A 22,132-nucleotide genomic window follows, 5' to 3' on the forward strand; every position below is an offset into this window, starting at 1 on the left:
AAATTATTTATTTTGTCTTTCTCTCTTTATAAAAAAATTAATATAAGATGGTGACATAGCTTAACCGTGACCGTTCAAATAGGAGGGAAGAGAAGAGGAGGGAAAAAAAGGGGCAAGAATCCTACTTTAAACCATAAAGTAGACCTGGCATTCGTGTCGTGTTTTCTGTGTTCGTGTCATACCCGATATCTTAACGGGTCGTGTCGTGTAATATCCGTTAAAATAAACAGGTAAAATGACCTGACCCGATAATATTAACAGGTAATATGACTTGACCCGTTACCCGTTAAAGAAAATATATTTTAAACCAATAAATAATCAAATGAAAAACATAATACTAAAGAAGTATATATATACCATATTGTCACATCCAAAACATAAAAACGCAGTTTTCTTTTAAGTATATTTTCACTTACCTAAATTGATCAAATGGTAATATTGGAATAGAGATGGGGTTTTTTCGTCCGAAAAAGTAATAAGAATATAAGTGAAATAGAATCTAACGACACAGATTTACTCTCATTTATCTTACGGCTGTTATTTAAATAAAGTCTTTAATAGTTTTTTAATTAATGTAGAAGTGTAAAAAATATTGAAAAATATATATAAACACTCGTAATGACAAGTTTTACAACTTTCATGAAGAACTTAACTTCGAAATTCGCCACTATAATCATATAAATCATAGATCAAAATTTAACCGTTGATTGTTGTTTACATTTACGCTTCATTGTTCTCATCAAATTTTGTTTTCTCAGATTTTCTTTTTTGAAAACATGATCTATTAGAGAATGTAGAAAAATGAATGGTGTGGATTGTTGATATTATATTCAGAGTTTTATGATTAGTGAAAATATTGCTTGATGCTTATAAAGTTTCTACAAACTAGATGACATCGACTCATATTTCAGTTAACCGTAAATATCAAAATGTGATATCAAAGATTTAAACCATTCATCTTCTTACATCCGCCAGATAATCATGTTTTCAAAAAAGAAAATTTTAAAAATGAAATTCAGTAAGAAGAATAAAGTTCAAATATCAATCGACGGTTAAATATAAATTTAAGGTTTATGGATTATAGTGTTGGATTTCGAAGCTGATTCCTTCATGAAAGTTGTAAAGCTTGTCATTATGAGTGATTGTATATTTATTTTTTTTACATTTTTGTCACTTCTACAATAATTTTATTAATTAGTCCCTCAAATAAAAAACATTATTCACGTGGGTTTGGAGGATTTTAAAAATCTAAATAATAATATAAGTGTAACCATTATCTACTTGTAGATGAATAATGATGAATCACGAGTGTTTATATATTCTTTCACATTTTTCATACTTGTATGTATTTCTTCTTAGTTCTTGTCTATACAAATATTATACTAGTTTATTTTAATTTTGGACAACAACATGTTAAGTAAAATTTATCCTAGTAATGATAATAAGGAACTCTCATAATAAAAATAAATAATGACTAATTTTTTTTTAATTATATAGAATAATAATACAAAACTATATATTTAATATATAATATATTGTATATATTAATATGGCTATTGTATTTTATAATAAATCTTTTAGTAATTAAACTTTAAAATTATCAAAATAATTTTTTTCTTAACGGGTTACCCACATATTATCCGCGTGTATACCGTTATTAACGGGTTCTTGACGGGTCATCTGATAATGACTCGATTAATTATCGTGTTAATCCAAAACCCATTATTTTCGTGTCATGTTAGAAACTACCAAGTCTACCATAAAGTATGGCGGTAGGATACTCTCAGATGCTTGAGCAGTGGATTTTGCCTTTGTCCTTGCTTCTTTGCCTTCCCTTGTAAACCACTTTTTTTTATTTTTTTTTAGTCGAATCGTAAACCACTTCTTGCTCATTACTTTACAGTAAATTTGACTAAACAGCACTTGAATTATTCTATTGAGTGATGCTTTGCACATTATTAAACATAAAAGAGAATCGTTAATGGTGTCCTTTTGTACCTTGATCTTTTATATATCCATGCTACTTTTTCTTTTTTCATTCTACAACATTCTTTGTTATTCATACAATATTCTAGTAAAAAAGCGTTAAGTTTTTACCTACGCGCTCCAGATTTGAAACTCTTTCATCTCTTAAATTATTGTAATAATTTTGAACTCTCCCTTTTCCCTTAGTCCTTAATAATAGTAAAAGTTAAAATAAAAAATCATTCAATTTTGGTGTAATTCCTCAAAGATTATTTCTACAAAATATTAACAAAATCAGAAGTCACTTGTAGCCATTTATTAACAATATAATAAAGGAATTGAGGTTTCATTTTCTAGATAAAAACTCATCTATCTTTAAAGATCCAGTTTAAGCCCAAATTTAAAATTTGCGAACATATGGGAACACAATTGACCTATTAATACAATTTATTTACACTTATGCCACTCATGCTTTATGGTCCCTTTTCCAAATTCCTATATTTATGCCAAATTAAAAGTAGTAGAAAAAGTGAATCAAAATGTAAAAAGTGTTTGCGTTAACTGTATCCATGTCAAACTAGAAAAGTAGTTTTTTTTTTTCCGTGATATATTTTGTAGCAATTTTACCCATATTAATTGGTAGGTAAATTAGTTTGTTCCAATTATTAAAAAAAAATACTACACCTATATTATATATTTTGAATCAAATAACATTTCTCTAACTTATAGGTAAATTTATTGTTGATTTTATACATCAAACTGCATTTCTTTTGTTATAGGTAAATTATTTTCCATGTACAAGTACTTATGTTAGGCACATTTTGTTGTTGGTATACATACAATATTTTGTATCATTGTAAAGAAAGATATTACATTACACCCATGGTATAATTGTTGTAGGTAAATTATTGGAAATTAATTTGTAGTTAGGTAATGAACATTTTACATCATTAGAAATGAACATTTCAAATAGTAGGTAGGTAAATTAATTTGTTCTAATTATATAAAAAAAAATTACACTACACCTAGTTATATTTAATTTTTCCAATTATTAAAAAAATTTATATACACCCAACCAAATAACATTTATCTAACTTGTAGGTAAATTATTTTCCATGTATTGTTAGATATGTTTGGCATGTTTTATTTTTGTATAAACATGGGTGTAACATAGTATTTTTAATACTATGCATCGAACTACATTTCTTCTTAATATAGGTAAATTATTTTCCATGTATTAGTACATATGTTAGGCACGTTTTGTTATTGGTATAAACATTATTTTGTATCATTGTAAAAAAGAGATATTATATTTAGGCATGTGAAAAATGTAAAATGTGTGAAGTAATATGAAATTAATAAATTTGCTTATGTGGATCCTAGTCATTGGGTTTTCTTTGAGTAAAAAAAGTTATGTAGGGTTTTATATGAAGAAAATTGAGTTGGAAGGGCTAAAATCATATTTTCAATAAAATTAATTGATAATACGGAGAGTAGTCTAACTCATACATGGAAATGTCTCTTAACTCTCTAATCTAGGATTCACACTTTTAATATATCTCTTCACGTGTGAGTTCATTTGATCCTAACATGTGAACAATATATATTGAACGATGTGATGGCATGTGAGTTAACCAACCTATCCTAATACAATAACTTGGGTTTGTCATTTGTGTCAAACGTACTTCATGTCACTCAATTAACAATGTAAAAAGTAACCTAACTTGATATAAATACATGCATGGTTTCTTAATGTTAAATTCATGTCAACATTGAGTTTGACTCAAAGACAAAGCAGTTTCGATCATCAAACCAAATTACATGATAAGATATTAAGAATAATGAGATGCAAGAATGCACCTGGCAATTTTTATTTTTTATTTTGTCAATACCTGGCAATTTAATAACCACCCCAGTTGAATGTGAATCCAAAAGAAATACTAATCTAAGCTGTAACAGCACGTGCTTTTTCACTTATAAATTACGCTTTTTAGCATGAAGATTGAAGTTGAACATCAAAGCATTGCATTGGAGTGAGGGATATGCAAATGAAGTGGTCAAGCTTCGATAAGTGAAGTAGTCGACTCGACCCCGTGAGCACAAAGTCACAACAACTCATCCCCCATGACCTAACTCAGAACACCTACTCCTTAATTTAATTAATTGCTTTAATACTCTAATTAATAGCATTTTTAATAGAGATGCAAAATGTAGGTACATTTTACATTTTTGTTGGGTTGAAAATCTCGTCAATAAACAGAATTAAAATAATCATTTTGGCCGAAAAATATAAAATTACTTTTTTTTTTTTACATATTTAGAATGTAAACCCCGTCAGTTAATGAGAGAAAAAAATTAGAATAAGACTTATATTTACATCTTTTAAATATATAAAACAGAAGAGATAAATATAACTTATGCATCTCAAATTTGCATCTGTTTAAGATGCTGTATCCTACAATAGTAGCAGTCGAGATGTATTTAACTTGATAAATCGGCTTTGTGACTTTTGATGAAGAGCAACATGGTTTTGCTTGCTAGATCACTCTCTCGCATATTAGGGATTAACAAACATGGGGTGTGCATTATGTCACAGTTAGTGCAGCTTATATCATTTGTTATTGGGAAACTAAATTCCTTTCTGATAGGGAATAAAGCCATCCTCTGAAAGAGTCTGATCATCTGATGTGAGTTTTACCATTAGTTTAAAGATTTGTGACAAAATCACAGATGCCAAGTATAGCAAAAGACTTGGACACCTGATAGATCTGGAAGTACCATTTTTGCATCTTTCAGATCCAATCCACTCACATTAGGATTACTCGTTAATGGTCGGTTTTTTTTTTTAATATACATACATACATATATATATATATATATACATCACTAAATTAAAATTCTATTCCGAATAATGTCAACATGTTTGGGAGACAGAAGGTTTGCATATACAACATGTTTGGTAACGGCATATATTAATTATTAAATCTGGCAGTGTACTTTGTTAAGCTGTAAAGACTGAATCGTGAATCCTCTTCTAGTACAAACTCTTGAGTTTGTTTATTTGGTCAGTAGTTCTGATTGGATAACTTTTCTATTATTATTATCTTGATAAGATGAATGCAATTAGGGGTGGATTTTTTTGCCAAATTGTCATGCCAACCGAATTGTCAACCGTGCCATACCGATTTTGTGCCAAATTTTTTGTACCAATCGGTAATGGTACAGTATTGTACTGTACCGAAATTTCATGGTACGGTATTGGTAATGGATACCATTACCACGGTATTACCGTACCATACCAAAAATACAATATAATTTATAATTTATAATTTATATAATACATAATTATATAACACATATTTATAATATTCCAATAATTTGAAAATAAAACCCTACTTATATTAGCATTGTTGTTGTTGACTTTGATCTCTTAAAATTGTGGAAATCAAACACAAAAGAGTTCCTAATTCTTTCACAAATAGCCAAAATATCTTTGTAACCCCCACTTCTACTGTTGCTAGTGAAAATGCATTTAGTCTAGGGAGGAGGGTTGTGAACCCTTTTAGGGTATCCTTGACTCCTAAAATAATGGAGGCACTAGTGTGTACTAGTGGTTGGCTTAGGGCAGGTGAAGTAAACTTCTACAAGGACCAACGGAAGATATGCTTCAATTTTACAAGGAAATAAAAGAAGAGAAAACAAGAAAGATATGCTTTAATTTTTTTAGTAAATTTGTTATTAAATGGTTTTCAACTTTAATTCTTCTTGCTACTAATTAATATGTTTTCTTTGTTTGTAATGTAGGCTTGACACAAACTCAATCTTCTACAAGTTCAATGCCTCCTCCAAAAGTTTCGACATCTCAAGCTTGAATAACTGATCAATGAATTCTCTTTTTTGAAGTTTACTTCCAATTTTCATTTGGTTTGAAACTTTAATTTCTATTTGGATTGTTAACTTCTATTTGTTTTGGTTCGTAACTTCTATTTGGATTATAAGCTTAATTTTCATGATGAATCTTGATGCTTCATTTGAATTATTATGTGTGTGAATTGTGAATGATGAATAATAGATGAATTTAATCTATAATGTATGAGATAAAGGTACAAAAAAAAAAGTTTTGCCCTTGAATTGGGTTAAAAAACAAAAACATATTTTGTCCCAAAACAAAATAGCAATTACCATTGCCATACCATGCCAACCAAACTTTTGGTAATACCGAACTTCGGTATACCGAAAGTTTGGTACGGTAATGGTAATAGATTTTACCAAACCGAAAGTTTGGTACGGTAATTGGTACAAGGGTTTTGGTACGGTAACTGTATCGAACCCACCCCTAAATGCAATTGTTGACAATTTGGCTTTAGCTGGTAAGCCTGTGGACGATGATGAACTCGTCCAAATCATTTTGAACAACCTTGGTCCTGCGTTCGAAATGACTGTCAATGCTGCTCAGGCACGTGATACACCTATCACGTACCCAACTCTTGAATCCCTACTCTTGACTACGGAAAGGAGAATGGTGGAACAAACTGTCCCACTAGTTGAATTAGCCCTAGTGAATGCTTTTGTAGCAGCGAGATGACGTGGTGGATGTTCTCGTGGTACTGGATGCTGTGGTTTTCCATCCAATCATGGAGGTGTCAATCCACGAGTATCTGGTTCTCTCAACAACAACTACTACCAGCGCATGATTGTTACCAACGCATGAACGCTGCGTATGAAGGCCGTATTACCACCAAGCGTCTGAGTGCAATGGCCTCTTCACCAATCGTTTTGAATCGCCAAAACAATGGCTCTTGGTTGCTCGATACAGGAGCAAATGCTCACATCACTCTTGATATTCAGAACTTGATGAATCCCAAAGAGTACAATGGTAATGAAAACATTGGAGGTGTAGGTAATGACACTGGACTTTCTATTGCTCACTCTGGTTTGAATCAAATAAATACTACTTCTTGCTCGTTTAACCTTAATAATATTTTGCATTGTCCATCTGCTTCAACAAACATAATATATGCCCATAAATTTACTCTAGATAACCATTGTTACCTTCTAATTTTTCCATATCATTTTGTTGTTAAGGACCTCAAGACCGAGAGGACGCTTTTCCAAGGGAGGTGTGAGAATGGCTTATACCCATTTCGTAGGAGTTCGTGTCTTGGCACAAAAGTGGCACTCTCGTTTAGGCCATCCTGCCGTTCAAATAATCAAGTGTCAGTTCATGGCACCAATGATGTAAAGTTTTGTCAATCATGTCTATTAGGCAAGATTTCTAAATTGCCGTTTAGAACCTCTAAGTCTATTTCTAAATTTCCATTAGAACTTTTACATTATGATGTTTGGTGTTCTCTCGTGGTTTCAGTTGAAGGATATAAATATTATTTGCTTTTTGTGGATGATTTTTCATGATATTCATGGATTTTCCCCCTTAAGCAAAAATCTCAAGTCTTTGAAGTGTTTGTCATGTTTAAAATGAAAGTGGAAAATATGTTTAATTGTACTATTAAAACTCTTCAATGTGATGAGGGAGGAGAGTATAAGATTCTTGCATTTACTCAATTTCTTGCATTACATGGAATTTCTTAAAGATTTTCGTGCCGTAAACACCCTGAACAAAATGGTCTCGTTGAATGAAAACATCGTCATATTGTTGAAACGGGTTTAGTCATGTTGTCTCATGCTCATGTTCCTAATAAATTTTGGTTCGATGCGTTTCAAATAGCCACTTATATTATAAATAGACTTCCAACTCGTGTTCTCTCAAATAGTTCACCATTTGAAAAATTGTTTCAAAGGAAGCCTAACTATGAGATGTTTAAAGTGTTTGGCAGTCGTTGTTTTCCATGGTTGAGACAGTATACTAATAATAAACTTGAGTCCAAATCAAAGTCTTATGTGTTTTTAGGATATTCACTTAACCATCAAGGACATAAATGCTTGGATTTATTGACGAGACGAGTTTATTTGTTTCGCCATGTCCTATTCGATGAAGACTCTTTTCCTTTCCAGGAACTCACACCTACCGAGGGTTGCGTCGATAAAACAAGTATGAATTCTTCACATGATTTGTTTTTTAGTTTCCTATCTTCTCAACCTGCTTCCACTAAGATCATTAACCCCATTGAGCCCATGCCAAATCCCATAGTTCCACAACCAAAACCTATTGTATATGAAATCCTAGGACAACCTGCAGTAGTGCCTTCCAATCCTACGAACAATAGACCACCTCTAGAATCCCTGAATGAGCAAAAAGTAGTGTCATCCATCCAACAAAATGAACCAATGAGTGCATCAACCAATTCCATTGTTGCACAAACTCCAATGCATCCTATGACAACTCGCAGCAAAGCCGGTGTCCAAGAACCCAAATTTAAGTATGCATTGCATGTGACTACTAATCAAAAAATGCTTGAACCTACTTGTTTTAGTCAAGCAGTAAAGCATCAGAAATGGAGGGATGCAATGGTGAAAGAGTTCAATGCCTTATAGAGATGTGGAACCTGGAGGTTGGTACCTTATCATTCTTCCATGAACTTGCTTACTAATAAATGGGTTTATAAGATCAAATAACGTGCTGATGGCTCAATTGAACATCATAAGGCAAGGTTAGTAGCTAATGGTTTTCACCAATAACAAGGGATTGACTACAATGAAACGTTCAGTCTAGTTGTCAAACATAGTACCATTCGGTTGGTTCTCAGTCTTGCAGTTTCGAATAAGTGGTTCGTTCGTCAACTGGATGTTCAGAATGCATTTTTGCATGGTTATCTTGCAGAGGATGTTTACATGAGGCATCCAGCGGGTTTTATTGATAAACAATTTCCCAATCATTTATGGAAGTTGCAGAGGAGTTTATACGGTTTGAAACAAGCACCTCGTGCTTGGTTTCAACAGTTTTCAGATTTTTTGCTGCAATTAGGGTTCCAAGAGTCAAGATGTGATTATTCTTTATTTGTGTTTAATCATCGTGGAGTTTACTTGATTTTATTAATCTATGTGGACGATATATTGATAACGGGAAACAGTCCAGTTTAAATGAAGAATTTAATAACGAAGCTTGGCACCTTGTTTTCTATGAAGAATTAGGGGCCCCTACATTATTTTTTGGGATTTTAAGTTACTTATTTTAAGAATCATATGCATCTAAATCAATCAAAATATGCTCTTGATTTACTGAAGAAAACCAAGTTTACTGATGTGAAGCTTATTTCAACTCCAGTACCTTTTGGACACAAGTTGAGTGCTCATGATAAAGCTGACACACCCCAACCTGGAATGTCCACTAGGATTCCTAATCGAGCTGTGCTGGCCGACACCTGGAAGGTGACGAAGCCATAAAGTGCAGTGATATGAAAAATGTGAGTAAATTTAAACTTAAAAGTGCCTAAATACTAGAGTGCGCTGGTGAGCTGGTCTGCACCCACTTCACACGTGTCGTCAGAGCATAAGTAAAGTACAGTAGTATGGGTAAAGATCATACCCTTAGAGGTAGCCACTTATACTAAGATTCGTGAAGAATCCTCGTCGATACGAACTTTTAGCAACTAAAACCTGGAAGGGTGCAAAACAGAAAATGTGAGTGGGCAAAAACAAAGTTTTTGAAAACATCTTTCTCTTTAGAAAATATAATAACCCCTCACCGTAAAACCCGTATAATTTCCTAGAAAATAATACTACATACGTATATAGAAATCATTCTCGAGAGCATTGGAAACAAGATATATACCATGCAAACTATTGCAGCAATAAATACGTAAGCCAGGTGAAATAAATCAATGTAAAATGCTATGTCAGCCGGAGTCACCTAACGTGACCTGAAAGACTGAACCTATAGCTCATAATCTATTCCTGCACACGAGTTAGAACCACCATTTGTGGTCTGTACGACAGGGCTAGGTGTAAATATGTACGCTTAAGTGCTACGATCATGTGAAGGCTGTGCGAATAATCACAGGTCACCTACGAGTCGGAACCACCTAATGTGGTATGTACGACAGGGCTGTGAACCAAACTTGGATCCAAGGTGAGCATTCGGTGCAGGAGGTGAACATCACGTGAAGAATTGTGCCCTAGCCACGGACGGGAGCACTAACACCGGGGTACAGGGTAATAAGCACTAAATGCATCCAAGCATAACCATATATATCACAACCACTAACATCACACTGTACTCACTTGTAGCTTACCTGGGCCTCAGCAGCATTATGCAATATTATGCAACATTATGCATAACTACACTAATGCATATATTAAAATATAACGCAAGTATGACATGGCATTTCAATCACATTTCATTTAAAACAATTTCTAGGAAAAACGTAAAGCATACATATGTATGTATATAGAAAACCCAAAAGCCCACTCACCTGCAGTTCGCGCTACAACTCCCTGGCACGAATATCAAGATGTCTCGAACGATCATTGCCTAGAGCAAATATCAAGTCACACATCTCAGAATCCTTACTGATAGAACACATAATTTACATAAATCACATCCCCAAGGACGATCTAGAATGATTTGAGACCCATTGACCAAAAGTCAACCATCGGTCAAAGATCGACGCTAGAGTCCACAACCCTACGTAACTCGATCCGGAAGATCCACATATTAGATTTCCGATCCGTAAATTCCAAAGACACACATTATGTTTCTAAAATAACATACTAAAGTTTCAGAACGATCCAACAATCAGATCTCCACGAATTGCCAAAACCAAGTGGCGGTTAACGTTTTATTTTATGAACTTATAAATCCAATTTAGGAAGATCCGTATGTCGGATTCCCGATCTGTAAGTTTCTATGGTCCCAAATATTATGTACTATAAGTATTAAATTTTAGTGACGATCCAACATTTGGATCGTTGATTACTATAATGTTCAAGTGGCGGGCCAAACGAAATTTCACCAGATTCTGCAGATTTTGCAGATTTTTTGGGCAATCTTTGGAACTCCATATCTCACTTATTTGTAAACCAAATTCAACCTATAATATACCAAAACGAAGCTAGAGAAGTGTAGAACAAGATATACCTGCTTGGAGTCCAAATGGTCGCTGGAGATGGCCAGAAAATGGGCTGAAAGACGGCTGTCCGCGGGAAAACAGGGAAATTCGCCAGAATTTCTGGGCAATCTTTCAACGTCCATAACTTTGTCAACACTCAACGAAATCAAGTGATTCAAAAACGGAAATCATAGTTCTTGACGAGAGGAAGAGATTGGTACCTCGCAAGATGGCTATCTCACCGTGATTTGGTCGGAAAACACCTCGAAAGTGGCTGAGGTCGCCGGAAACTGGGCAAACTTTAAATCATTATAACTTTCTCATTTCTCCACCAAATCACACGATCCAAACATGAAAATTCATCTACACAACATGAGGAATCGATCTATACCTATTTTGAGTTCAAAAGATGGCTAAGAATTGTCTGAATCACGCCTAGAAGTCCCAGCCCAAAACCTTGTTCTTCGAACTCAAGGTTAGGATTCGTTTTCAATGAAACAAAACTCAAAACTGGGTTTATGGTGGTGAAGCCATGCAGATAATGGCAGTTTTGATGTTCAAAAAGATGAAATTTTTGGTGATGATGGTGGTTTGTTTCACGGGAGAAAGGGAGAGCCGAGAGAGTTAGAGAGAAAAGCTACGGAAGAAGAAAAAGAAAGAGAGAGAGTGTTCCAGAAAAGTGGGGGTGGCCCGACGTGGCACTCATCCAATGGTCAGACAAAATACCACATGTATTTCAAATGGAAAATTACCAAAATGCCCTTAACGTTTAAAGGTTCGTAGAATCTTCGTTATAACTCGAAATTACATTCCACTTACGCCCACGCGTCCGCAGCGACGAGTACTACGAGGATAAGCTAAGAAAACGAGTCTTACTTAACACGACACAATAGTCAACAAAAGTCAACGCATTTTCCTTGAAGGGTATTTTCGTAAATTCACTTTTAAATTTATAAAATCTATAATTCTTAGGGACGGGTCGTTACAATCTACCCACCTTAAAAAATTTCTTCCCCGAAATTTAAAATCATTTGCTAGACAAAAGTAGTGAACAGACAGTAGAAAAATAAATACGTGAAGGAGATATCAAGTTAGAGCGGTTGCATAAAAGATAATGCCATTTCGTCGCGATCGGATTGCAATTATTCCTCTTTCATGCCTCCAAGCTCATACTTTTCTTCTCCCTCAGTACAATACTTCAATTTAAAATCTTTTATGAAAACATCAAGTCAAAAATAGATATGTAAAAACATCACGTCAAATTAAGCATATATAAATAATAACATAAAGTTAAAGTAACTGTATTGAAATCAAAGACCGAACATAGAAAGATTTCACCTATGCTCTCGTAAACGAACCTAGTTGCCTACTTGCTTAACGAACCCAACAATAATTTATTGATATTACAGTCTGCAGCCCGCAATACCAATAACTTGTTGTTGTCTCGACAAGCAAGTAAAGAATTCACGAGGGTGCAATATTACCATTTTGCCCCTCATTGTGAAATACACATACATCGCCTAAATAAAACCTTATTTGCGCTCACGCACTACCTTCTCAGGTAACATCGTTAATATCATAAAATTTCTATGTCACAATCTCGATCATTCAAATACCTGTTCAATACGCTTCTATAAAGCACATACTACGCATAAATATTAAATCATTTCTTAAACGATGATATGCTCATAACCAGGAATGTAACCGCAGTTACGCATAACTCTAATAAAAGTAAGTGTCTACCAATCATGTTCTAGGCGTAAAATCTCTATATATCGGCCCCAGTGGTACCACAGCAAAACCAAAATTGTAACCGTAGTTACAAGCAACTAAAATAAAGATAGTGTTATGTTGCAACCAACTAATGGTGGGACGAAAAACGGTGAGATATATATACGCCAAGATGATAATCTTCTCGGGTTTCTGTTTGCTTGAACTAGCACAGAAGTCTAGAAGCAACTCTTTCATAATGCCATCATCCTCCAAAAACAAACATAGAAGAAACTATGGTTGTCCAGGAAGTTTGAACTGTATATCCTCAAACATCCCCTCTACCCTAACCAAAGGTGTAGCGTGCCTAGACTAAGAATTCTTTTCAAACACCTCAAGTGGAGCCTCAGTTTTAATTCCTTTCATATCTCCACATTTGATTAGATCGTGAACAAGGGCTTTTAGATCACGGCGTGCGGAAAAGTTAACAACAGCCCACTTCTATCTTAGTTGGCTTCACAAGTGTTTTGTTGTCTAACGCCCATTTTAAGAAAAGAAAACATCGTCAATACTTTAAGCTTTAGGGCTGGAAGAATACAGCTTCCCACTTAACTAAAGCTACCACCAATTGAAACACTACATAAGCATAGCATTGATTCAACATCACGGTTATTGATTTTCACATTTTCTACATGTACAAAATAGCTCATATAGGGAGCTTATAGTGATGATTCCTCATTTCCGATCGGATACAAGAAGTGATTATAATCATTCGAACCATTCTTGATAATTCAAAAATAATGTCAAATCAAGTTGGTGAACTCCAACTAAAATAGAATAGGAATGGCTGAAATGTTAAAGGGTAATTATATCTTTTGCGGTGATAAACAATAACTAAGTTTGCATAAACAGGATAATGTACAATAGTGTAAGAGTAGACGTTTTCCAGATTCTTCCACCGTCATAGTCAGAAATCTGATTCTTTTCAAATGCATATGTACTTAAGAAATCTAAAGTTGATAAAGATTTTGGGCATGTTCTCCACAGAGAAATGTCATTCGATTTTTAAGCAAAGATGATAAATGTTGACTCTAAGTCATGGATAAGATGGCTCATTCCAAACAGTGCTACACATTAGAAATATAAGTGATAATCCGTCATGCTACCTTTACACACCCGAAACATCCAAGAAAACGTCATCATGAATTTTCAAAAAGGTCAACGTCATTGAAGAGTGTAAGCAATGGTGAGATGAGACAACGGTTCTATTATCAGAAACTTTATTCATATCCAACTTCCCAAACTAAGCTAACTTTCCTCGGTCGAAAAGTGAAGAAGGATACTATAGTCGAGGAATCACTAACAAATTGTCGATAAAATCGACAAGACCAATGATATCCCGTAATTCCACAATACTTTGTGAGAATTTCAACTTTCTTCTTTTACGACCTTTTTAGGAAAAGAAAAGAATCTCGTCCACTGAGATCACGTCTCCCAAGGAAAGTACCAATTTAATCAAAGTTTACAATCGAGGAATCTGGTATAAAGCTGACTAACGGTTTTATTTTTATTTTCAATCGTCACCCGATCAAGCTGCTAAAATGTAGGTACAAACCTAGGTTCAGTCTTTCGCTTTTGTGAATAGGTTTGAAGTTCTCTAGATAAAGTGTTTGATTGGGTAATTCCATAATCGGTAAGCTTTAGTGACTAAGTTCTTTCAATAAGGTAGGATTTGATCGAAAAGTTACAAGGAAAACTAATATATGAGTGGTTCGATAAGAAATAGGGAGAATAAATATGGTGTTAACAAAGTAATTCATTGGTGTATTCTATTTCTCGCATTTAGCGGCATCCCAAGTAGAATTTTGAGAAGAGACGCCAAAGATATATATCCTCGAAACGTACTAAACTACTAACTTTACGACACGAACTAAAAAGTCTTCACAGTTTTCTTGTCACTCCAAAACATTCAACCAGTGAGATGTCATTTTGTATTTCGATCCTACTGTCTACCTGTAGAAAAGATCGAAAGGTGGCTAGTCAAAGAAATTTTGATTATCTAACTAGGTTATAGGGTTAACATAACTGTGAGTTTACTGTCTTAATACAAGGTATATTACTAAGTTTCCTCGGTTTAGTTTCTCAGGCTCAAATAGTCACTGTTAATCAGTCTACCAGTTGCGATGCTAATTGATGCATATACGATATTTTAATATTGTTCGCTACCCTGAAACTGTAAACCGGCGTCTTGGCATAAAGGTATCACTCCCAGATACTAGCATGTGGTCGGTATCAGAAATCATACCACCTAATTACTAGTTAACAGCTTCTGGATATCGGATAGTGTCGCCAATTAGTAGTGCCACCATAGGGTGGGTACAGGCTAGAGCTCGCTCGAACAGTTGGTTTTGGACGATTGGTAAAGAATTGGTCTTGTGAGATGGTTCATTAATTCGTACACCTATGCCTATACTCATCGAAATGACGAGTATAGCACCAAAAGATAACTCGGAAACTAGCGTTGGCTGGAACGTCCTAAGGCCAGAGAAAGAATTTTCTAACAATTTACTTTAGGACAGACTGAAACGGAAGTCGATCTTCCTCCTGAAGATCCGGATTGATCACTAATGCGTTTAGGAAGATTAGTGTTATCAGGGACCAAAAGTGATTGTCCCAAGATGTACTTCCATCAAGTGCTACTCTTGTAGCACCACATTGTCACTCAAGACATTTCTGGAGTTTTGAAGAGAGTAGACCTCGTAGGAATTCTAATAGGTGACACTGCCAAGGAACCAAAACTATTTCTAATTTCCAATCTAAAAAGGTTTAATAATGATGGTTAAGAATAGTGATGGAATTGATGTATAGATCCCTGGTGATACACCATTACCAATACAGTGACCTTGCTTTAAGGCCATCAACTAGTCTCGAATCTACATTTTTCCTTAGCAGGGAAGATCTTTGCTTTAAGTTTAAAAGCATTCGACAAAGTAATCTTCCAAAATGTCAACAAGTTAGCAAAAATGCCTAAAACTGAGGAAAACTAACACATTTTTTTGTATTCGACAAGGTGGCAACATTCGATAATTAGGCTCAACAACCTAGAATGCTTTCATCACGCGTGTGATGGATGCAATACTGCCCAACTTATGCTTTGATACCAAACTGACACACCCTAACCCGGAATGTCCACTAGGACTTCGAATCGAGCTATTTTGGCCGACACCTGGAAGGTGACGAAGCCATAAAGTGCAGTGATATGAAAAATGTGAGTAAATTTAAACCTAAAAGCACCTAAATACCAGAGTGCGCTGGTAAGCGGGTATGCACCCACTTCACACGTGTCGTCAGAGCATAAGTAAAGTACAGTAGTGTGGGTAAAGATCATACCCTCAGAGGTAGCCACTTATACTAAGATTCGTCAAGAATCCTCGTCAATACGAACTTTCAGCAGCTAAAACCTGGAGAGGCACAAAACAGAAAATGTAAGTGGCAAAAACAAAGTTTTTGAAAACATCTTTCTCTTTAGAAAATATAATAACCCCTCACCGTAAAACCTATATAATTTCCCAGAAAATAATACTACATACGTATATAGAAATCATTCTCGAGAGCATTGGAAACAAGATATATGCCATGCCAACTATCGCAACAATAAATATGTAAGCCATGTGAAATAAATCAATGTAAAATGCTATGTCAGTCGAAGTCACCTAACGTGACCTGTATGGCTGAACCTATAGCTTATAATCTATTCCTGCACACGAGTCGGAACCACCAAATGTGGTCTGTGCCATAGGGCTATGTGTAAATATGTACACTCAAGTGCAACGATCACGTGAAGGCTGTGCGAATAATCGCGGGTCACCTACAAGTCGGAACCACCTAATGTGGTATGTACGACAAGGTTGTGCACTAAACTTGGATCCAAGGTGAGCGTGCGGTGCGGGAGGTGAACATAATGTGAATGACTGTGTCCTAGCCACGGGGCGTGAACACTAACACCGGGGTGCAGGATAATGAGCACTAAATGCATCCAAGCATAACCATATTTATCACAACCACTAACATCACATTGTACTCACCTGTAGCTTGCCTGGGCCTCTGCAGCATCATGCAACATTATGCATAACTACACTAATGCATATATTAAAATATAACACAAGTATGACATGGCATTTCAATCATATTTCATTTAAAACAATTTCTGGGAAAAACGTAAAGCATACATACGTATATATATAGAAAACCCAAAAGCCCACTCACCAGCAGTCCGCGCTACAACTCCCTAGCACGAATATCGAGATGTCTCGAACGATCGTCGCCTAGAGCAAATATCAAATCACATCTTAGAATCCTTACTGATAGAATACGTAATTTATATAAAACACAACCCCAAGGAAGATTTAGAATGATTTGAGACCCATTGACCAAAAGTCAACCATCGGTCAAAGATCGACGCTAGGGTCCACAACCCTACGTAACTCGATCCGGAAGATCCACATATCAGATTTTCGATCCATAAATTCTAAAGTTCCACATTATGTTTCTACAATAACATTCTAAAGTTTCGGAACGATCCAACGATCGGATCTCCGCCAATTGCCAAAACCAAATGGCGGTTAATGTTTTATTTTATGAACTTACAAATCCAATTCAGGAAGATCCGTATGCCGGATTCCCAATCCGTAAGTTTCTATGGTCCCAAATATTACGTACTATAACATATTAAATTTTAGTGACGATCCAACGGTCGGATTGTTGATTACTATAATGTTTAAGTGGCGGACTTTAACGAAATTTCACCAGATTCTGCAGATTTTGCAGATTTTTTGGGCAATCTTTGGAACTCCATATCTCACTTGTTTGTCAACCAAATTCGACCCATAATATACCAAAACGAAGCTAGAGAAGTGTAGAACATGATATACCTACTTGGAGTCCAAAGGGTCGCCAGAGATGGCCAGAAAATGGGCTGAAAGACGGCTGTCCGTGGGAAAACATGGCAATTAGCCTGAATTTCTGGGCAATCTTTCAACGTCCATAACTTTGTCAACACTCAACAAAATCAAGTGATTTAAAAATAGAAATCATATTTCTCGACGAGAGGAAGAGATTGGTACCTTGCAAGATGACTATCTCGCTGTGATTTGGTCGAAAAACACCTCGAAAGTGGCGGAGGTCGCCAAAAACTGGGCAAACTTTAAATCATTATAACTTTCTCATTTCTCCACCAAATCATACGATCCAAACATGAAAATTCATCTACACAACATGAGGAATCGATCTATACCTGTTTTGGCCCAAAACCTTGTTCTTCGAACTCGAGGTTAGGATTCATTTTCAATGAAGCAAAACTCAAAACTGGCTTTATAGTGTTGAAGCCATGCAGATAATGGCGGTTTTGATGTTCAGCAAGCCGAAATTTTTGGTGATGATAGTGGTTTGTTTCACGGGAGAAAGGGAGAGCCGAAAAAGAGTTTGAGAGTTAGAGAGAAAAGCTACGGAAGAAGAAAAAGAAAGAGATAGAGTGTTCTAGAAAAGTGGGAGTTTCATCCAATGGTCAGACAAAATACCACATGTGTTTCAAATGGAAAATTACCAAAATGCCCTCAACATTTAAAGGTTCGTAGAATCTTCGTTATAACTCCAAATTACATTCATCTTACACACATGCATCCGCAACGACGAGTACTATGAGGATACACCAAGAAAACAAGTCTTACTTGACACGACACGACAGTTAACAAAAGTCAACGCATTTGCCTCAAAGGGCATTTTCGTAAATTTACTTTTAAATTTATAAAAACTATAATTTTTAGGGACGGATCGTTACAATGGAGACCCTCATCCACAAATGTATAGGAGTATTGTGGGTGCTTTGCAGTATTTGACGATAACGCTTCCTGACTTGTCTTATGCCGTTAACCAGGTTTGTCCATTCATGCATTCACCAAAGAACACTCACTAGATAGTTGTAAAATGAATACTAAGGTAATTAAAGGCCACTTATGATCATGGTTGGGTGTATAAGCCTGGTAATATTCAACTTAGTACTTTTTCTGATGCAGATTATGTTGGTGATCCAGATACCATGCATTCTACAGGTGGCTTCTATATTTATTTGGGGTCTCATTTGGTTTCATGGAGTTTGAAGAAGCAAAAGACGGTGTCTCGTTCTAGTACTGAGGCTGAGTATAAACAATTAGCATATACTGCTGCAGAGTTATCATGGTTGCAATCCTTATTCAAGGATTTGTAACTACAGCTTGCTCGGTCGCAGATATGGTGTGACAATATTTCTTCGATTTTCTTGGCTTCCAATCTTGTTTTTCACTCACGCACAAAACACTTGGAGGTAGATTACCATTATGTCAGGGAAAAAGTGGTTTGTGGCGAACTTCTTGTGAATTACATATGTTTTCAAGACCAAATTGCATATTTGTTTACTAAAGGGTTGTCCTCTGCACGTTCAAACCCTTATATCCAAACTTCTAATCATTCCTCGTTCTGTTAGCTTGCGGGGGGCTGAAAGACTGAGTCATGAATCCTCTTCTAGTACAAACTCTTGAGTTTGTTTACTTGGTCAGCAGTTCTGATTAGATAACTTTTCTGTTATTATTACTTGATTTTTCAAAGTTGTTGTAATTAGTTTCCATCGTGAATAGAGGTGATGGTTTGTTATTTTTTGAATTTTGAATTATAGCTTGTAAATAGGATTTTGAAAGTCCTGATGTAATCCGAAGTTGATTATAAATAGATTGCACCCTATGTTGTTGAGGGCATGCAATACAATGAAGAAAAACCTTGTCCGATATTTACTTTCCTGCAAAACTAGTTTACTGGAAACCTAGTTCTCTACAAATCCTAGTTCTTTAGCAACGACTTCATCTTACGGTTTTTATTTCATTCCTTGCCATGTGGGTTCCTCTTAACTCATTATTTGATCCCGTTGCCTACAGATTATTTGATCCCGTTGCCAAAAAAATAATTGTAAGTCGAGACGTGGTGTTTGAAGAAGACCAAAGGTGGAACTGGGATGACAGTCACAAGGAAACTATCTTGGCGGATCTGGAGTGGGAGGAAGAAGAAGAACAAGGTACGAATGAAAGTCTTGGCGAAGAAAGTGATGAACAAGAAAGCATGGGGTCAGTTCAAGGTGACTCATTCGAAGAATGAGAGTCTTCAATTGATGGGAACACTTTTCGTGTTAGACGAAGTCGAAGACCACCAACATGGATGCAGGATTATGTAAGTGGTCAGGGCCTATCTGATGAAGAACACGGCGATATGGCTCATCTAGCCTTATTTTCTGACAGTGATCCCTTGACGTACGAGGAAGCAATAAAGAGTGACAAATGGAGACAGGCCATGGATGTAGAGATCAAAGCTATCGTGAAGAATAACACATGGGAACTCGTTGAACTTCCACCTGGAGTAAAAACGATCGGAGTCAAATGGGTTTTTAAAATGAAGCTCAATGAAAAAGGTGAAGTGGACAAATATAAGGCTCGACTTGTCGCGAAAGGGTATAGTCAAAAGTATGGAGTGGATTATGCCGAGGTGTTTACACCAGTAGCTCGTTTGGATACCATTCGAGCAATTATCTCACTTGCTGCATGCAAGAGCTGGAACATCTACCAACTAGACGTTAAATCTGCATTTCTGCATGGAGAAATAGATGATGAAGCATTCATGGATCAACCACCGGGCTATGAACAACAGGGATAGGAAGCTAAGGTATATCGACTGAAGAATGCGCTGTATGGGCTCAAACAAGCCCATCGAGCTTGGTACAGTCGAATAGAAACTTACTTTGGTTAGGAAGGCTTTGAGAAGTGTCCTTATGAGCACACCTTGTTCATTAAAAGGGGCGATGGAGGTAAATTTTGGTTGCGTGCCTTTATGTTGATGATCTTATATTCACTGGTAATGATGAGACCATGTTTGAAAGCTTTAAAAAATCCATGATGGATGAATTTGACATGACCGATCTTGGAAATATGAGGTATTTCCTTGGGATTGAAGTTTTGCAAAGAGAGGATGGTATTTTATCAATCAACAAAAGTATGCTCAGGAGGTTCTGGAGAGGTTCAGTATAGATCAGTTCAATCCGGTGCACAATCCGATTGTTCCTGGTTCTAAATTAACTAGGGATGAAAATGGAGTAAGAGTTGATGAGACATTCTACAAACAAATAGTAGGAAGCCTCATGTATTTGACTGCCACTCGTCCTGATCTAATGTTTGTCGTGAGTTTGGTCAACAGATATATGGAACGACCTACAGAAACACATCTGCAAACAGCGAAAAGGGTACTACGGTATGTGAAGGGTACAGTCAATTTTGGAGTGTTCTACAAAGAGGGAGGAACTGAAGAACTCGTTGGCTACACAGATAGCGATTATGTCGATGATCAAAACGATAGAAAGAGCACATTTGGTTATGTTTTTACTCTGAGTTTAGGAGCAGTTTCTTGGTCTTTAAAGAAACAACCAGTAGTCACTCTCTCAACTACCGAGGCTGAATTCATCACTGCAGCATCTAGTGCTTGTCAAGCTATATGGTTAAGAAGAATCTTGGAGCAGCTTAATCATGGTCAATACAAACCAACGGTGATTCATTGCGATAATGTTTCAGCAATTAAATTGTCAAAGAATCCAGTCATGCATGGTCAGAGCAAACATATTGACGTACGATTTCATTTTCTTCGAAATCTCATCAAAGATGAAGTTGTTGAATTAGTGCAATGTTCAACTCAGTAGCAAATTGCAGATATCCTGACAAAACCACTAAGGCTCGAAGTGTTCGTGAAGATGCGTGATCTCATGGGTATCTACGAATGTCCAGGGGTAAACTGAATGTTGATAGAATTCAGTTTAAGGGAGGATGTTAAAGTTGTTAAGATCTCCTAGCTGATAGGGTTAGGTTTTCCTTGTTTCTAGGCCGTAGTGGTTTGAAGCCATGCATAATAATCCCTAGTCTTAAGGGACATGTTATCTTCTGTTTTGGACTTAGTCTTTCTCCACAATTCTAGGGCTGTAAAGTCGTGGTTGTTATTTCCCATTCAGTTTGTTTTCAAGGTTATTTAATAGCCATGATTGTTTTCTAATTCAATAAGAAATATTCTCTATGCATATTGAAGTTGTCGTGCTTTTGTTCCTGTCAAGCTCTTTGCCATTACACCTGGTTTCTTAGCATAAAAAAAGCAAAGAAAATTACGACAGAATAATAAAGCAATATTGTAGCATCATTTAAAATGCAAATTGGAAACTAAAGAGAAAAAAAATGAAGTAAATAAGCAGTTAGAAGTCGTAATCAAGAGACAAAGAAAAATGAAAACCCTAATAAAAATTAAAAGGAAAGCCCAGCAAGCAGCCACAAACGAACAAGGACGAACATCTCAGACATTCAAACCCTACATACATTCCAAACACAACAAAGAATCACAAG

At 35.8% G+C, this 22,132-nt stretch overlaps 1 protein-coding gene and 1 long non-coding RNA gene across 5 annotated transcripts; one reads left to right on the plus strand and one right to left on the minus strand.

The window, feature by feature from the left end:
* Positions 1-6,768: 6,768 nt before the first annotated feature.
* Positions 6,769-11,953, minus strand: LOC114821466 (uncharacterized). Of its 4 annotated transcripts, none has more exons than XR_011575810.1 (6): positions 11,362-11,953; positions 11,192-11,260; positions 11,000-11,099; positions 10,335-10,393; positions 9,191-9,519; positions 6,769-7,160 (listed from the first exon to the last, which is right to left on the minus strand). It is a non-coding gene; the product is annotated as an uncharacterized lncRNA (long non-coding RNA). The 4 variants fall into 4 exon arrangements; XR_011575811.1 differs by having other exon boundaries at positions 9,191-9,284; positions 9,449-9,519; positions 11,192-11,953; XR_011575812.1 differs by having other exon boundaries at positions 9,449-9,519; positions 11,192-11,953.
* Positions 11,954-20,556: 8,603 nt separating this feature from the next.
* On the plus strand, positions 20,557-21,444 carry LOC139191809 (secreted RxLR effector protein 161-like). Its single transcript, XM_070812832.1, has 2 exons — positions 20,557-20,562; positions 20,749-21,444. The coding sequence occupies exons 1-2, from the start codon at positions 20,557-20,559 to the stop codon at positions 21,442-21,444; spliced, it is 702 nt and encodes a 233-aa protein (XP_070668933.1).
* Positions 21,445-22,132: the final 688 nt, after the last annotated feature.

This window comes from Malus domestica, chromosome 15, assembly GCF_042453785.1.
Source record: "Malus domestica chromosome 15, GDT2T_hap1".
Taxonomy (NCBI): Eukaryota; Viridiplantae; Streptophyta; class Magnoliopsida; order Rosales; family Rosaceae; genus Malus; species Malus domestica.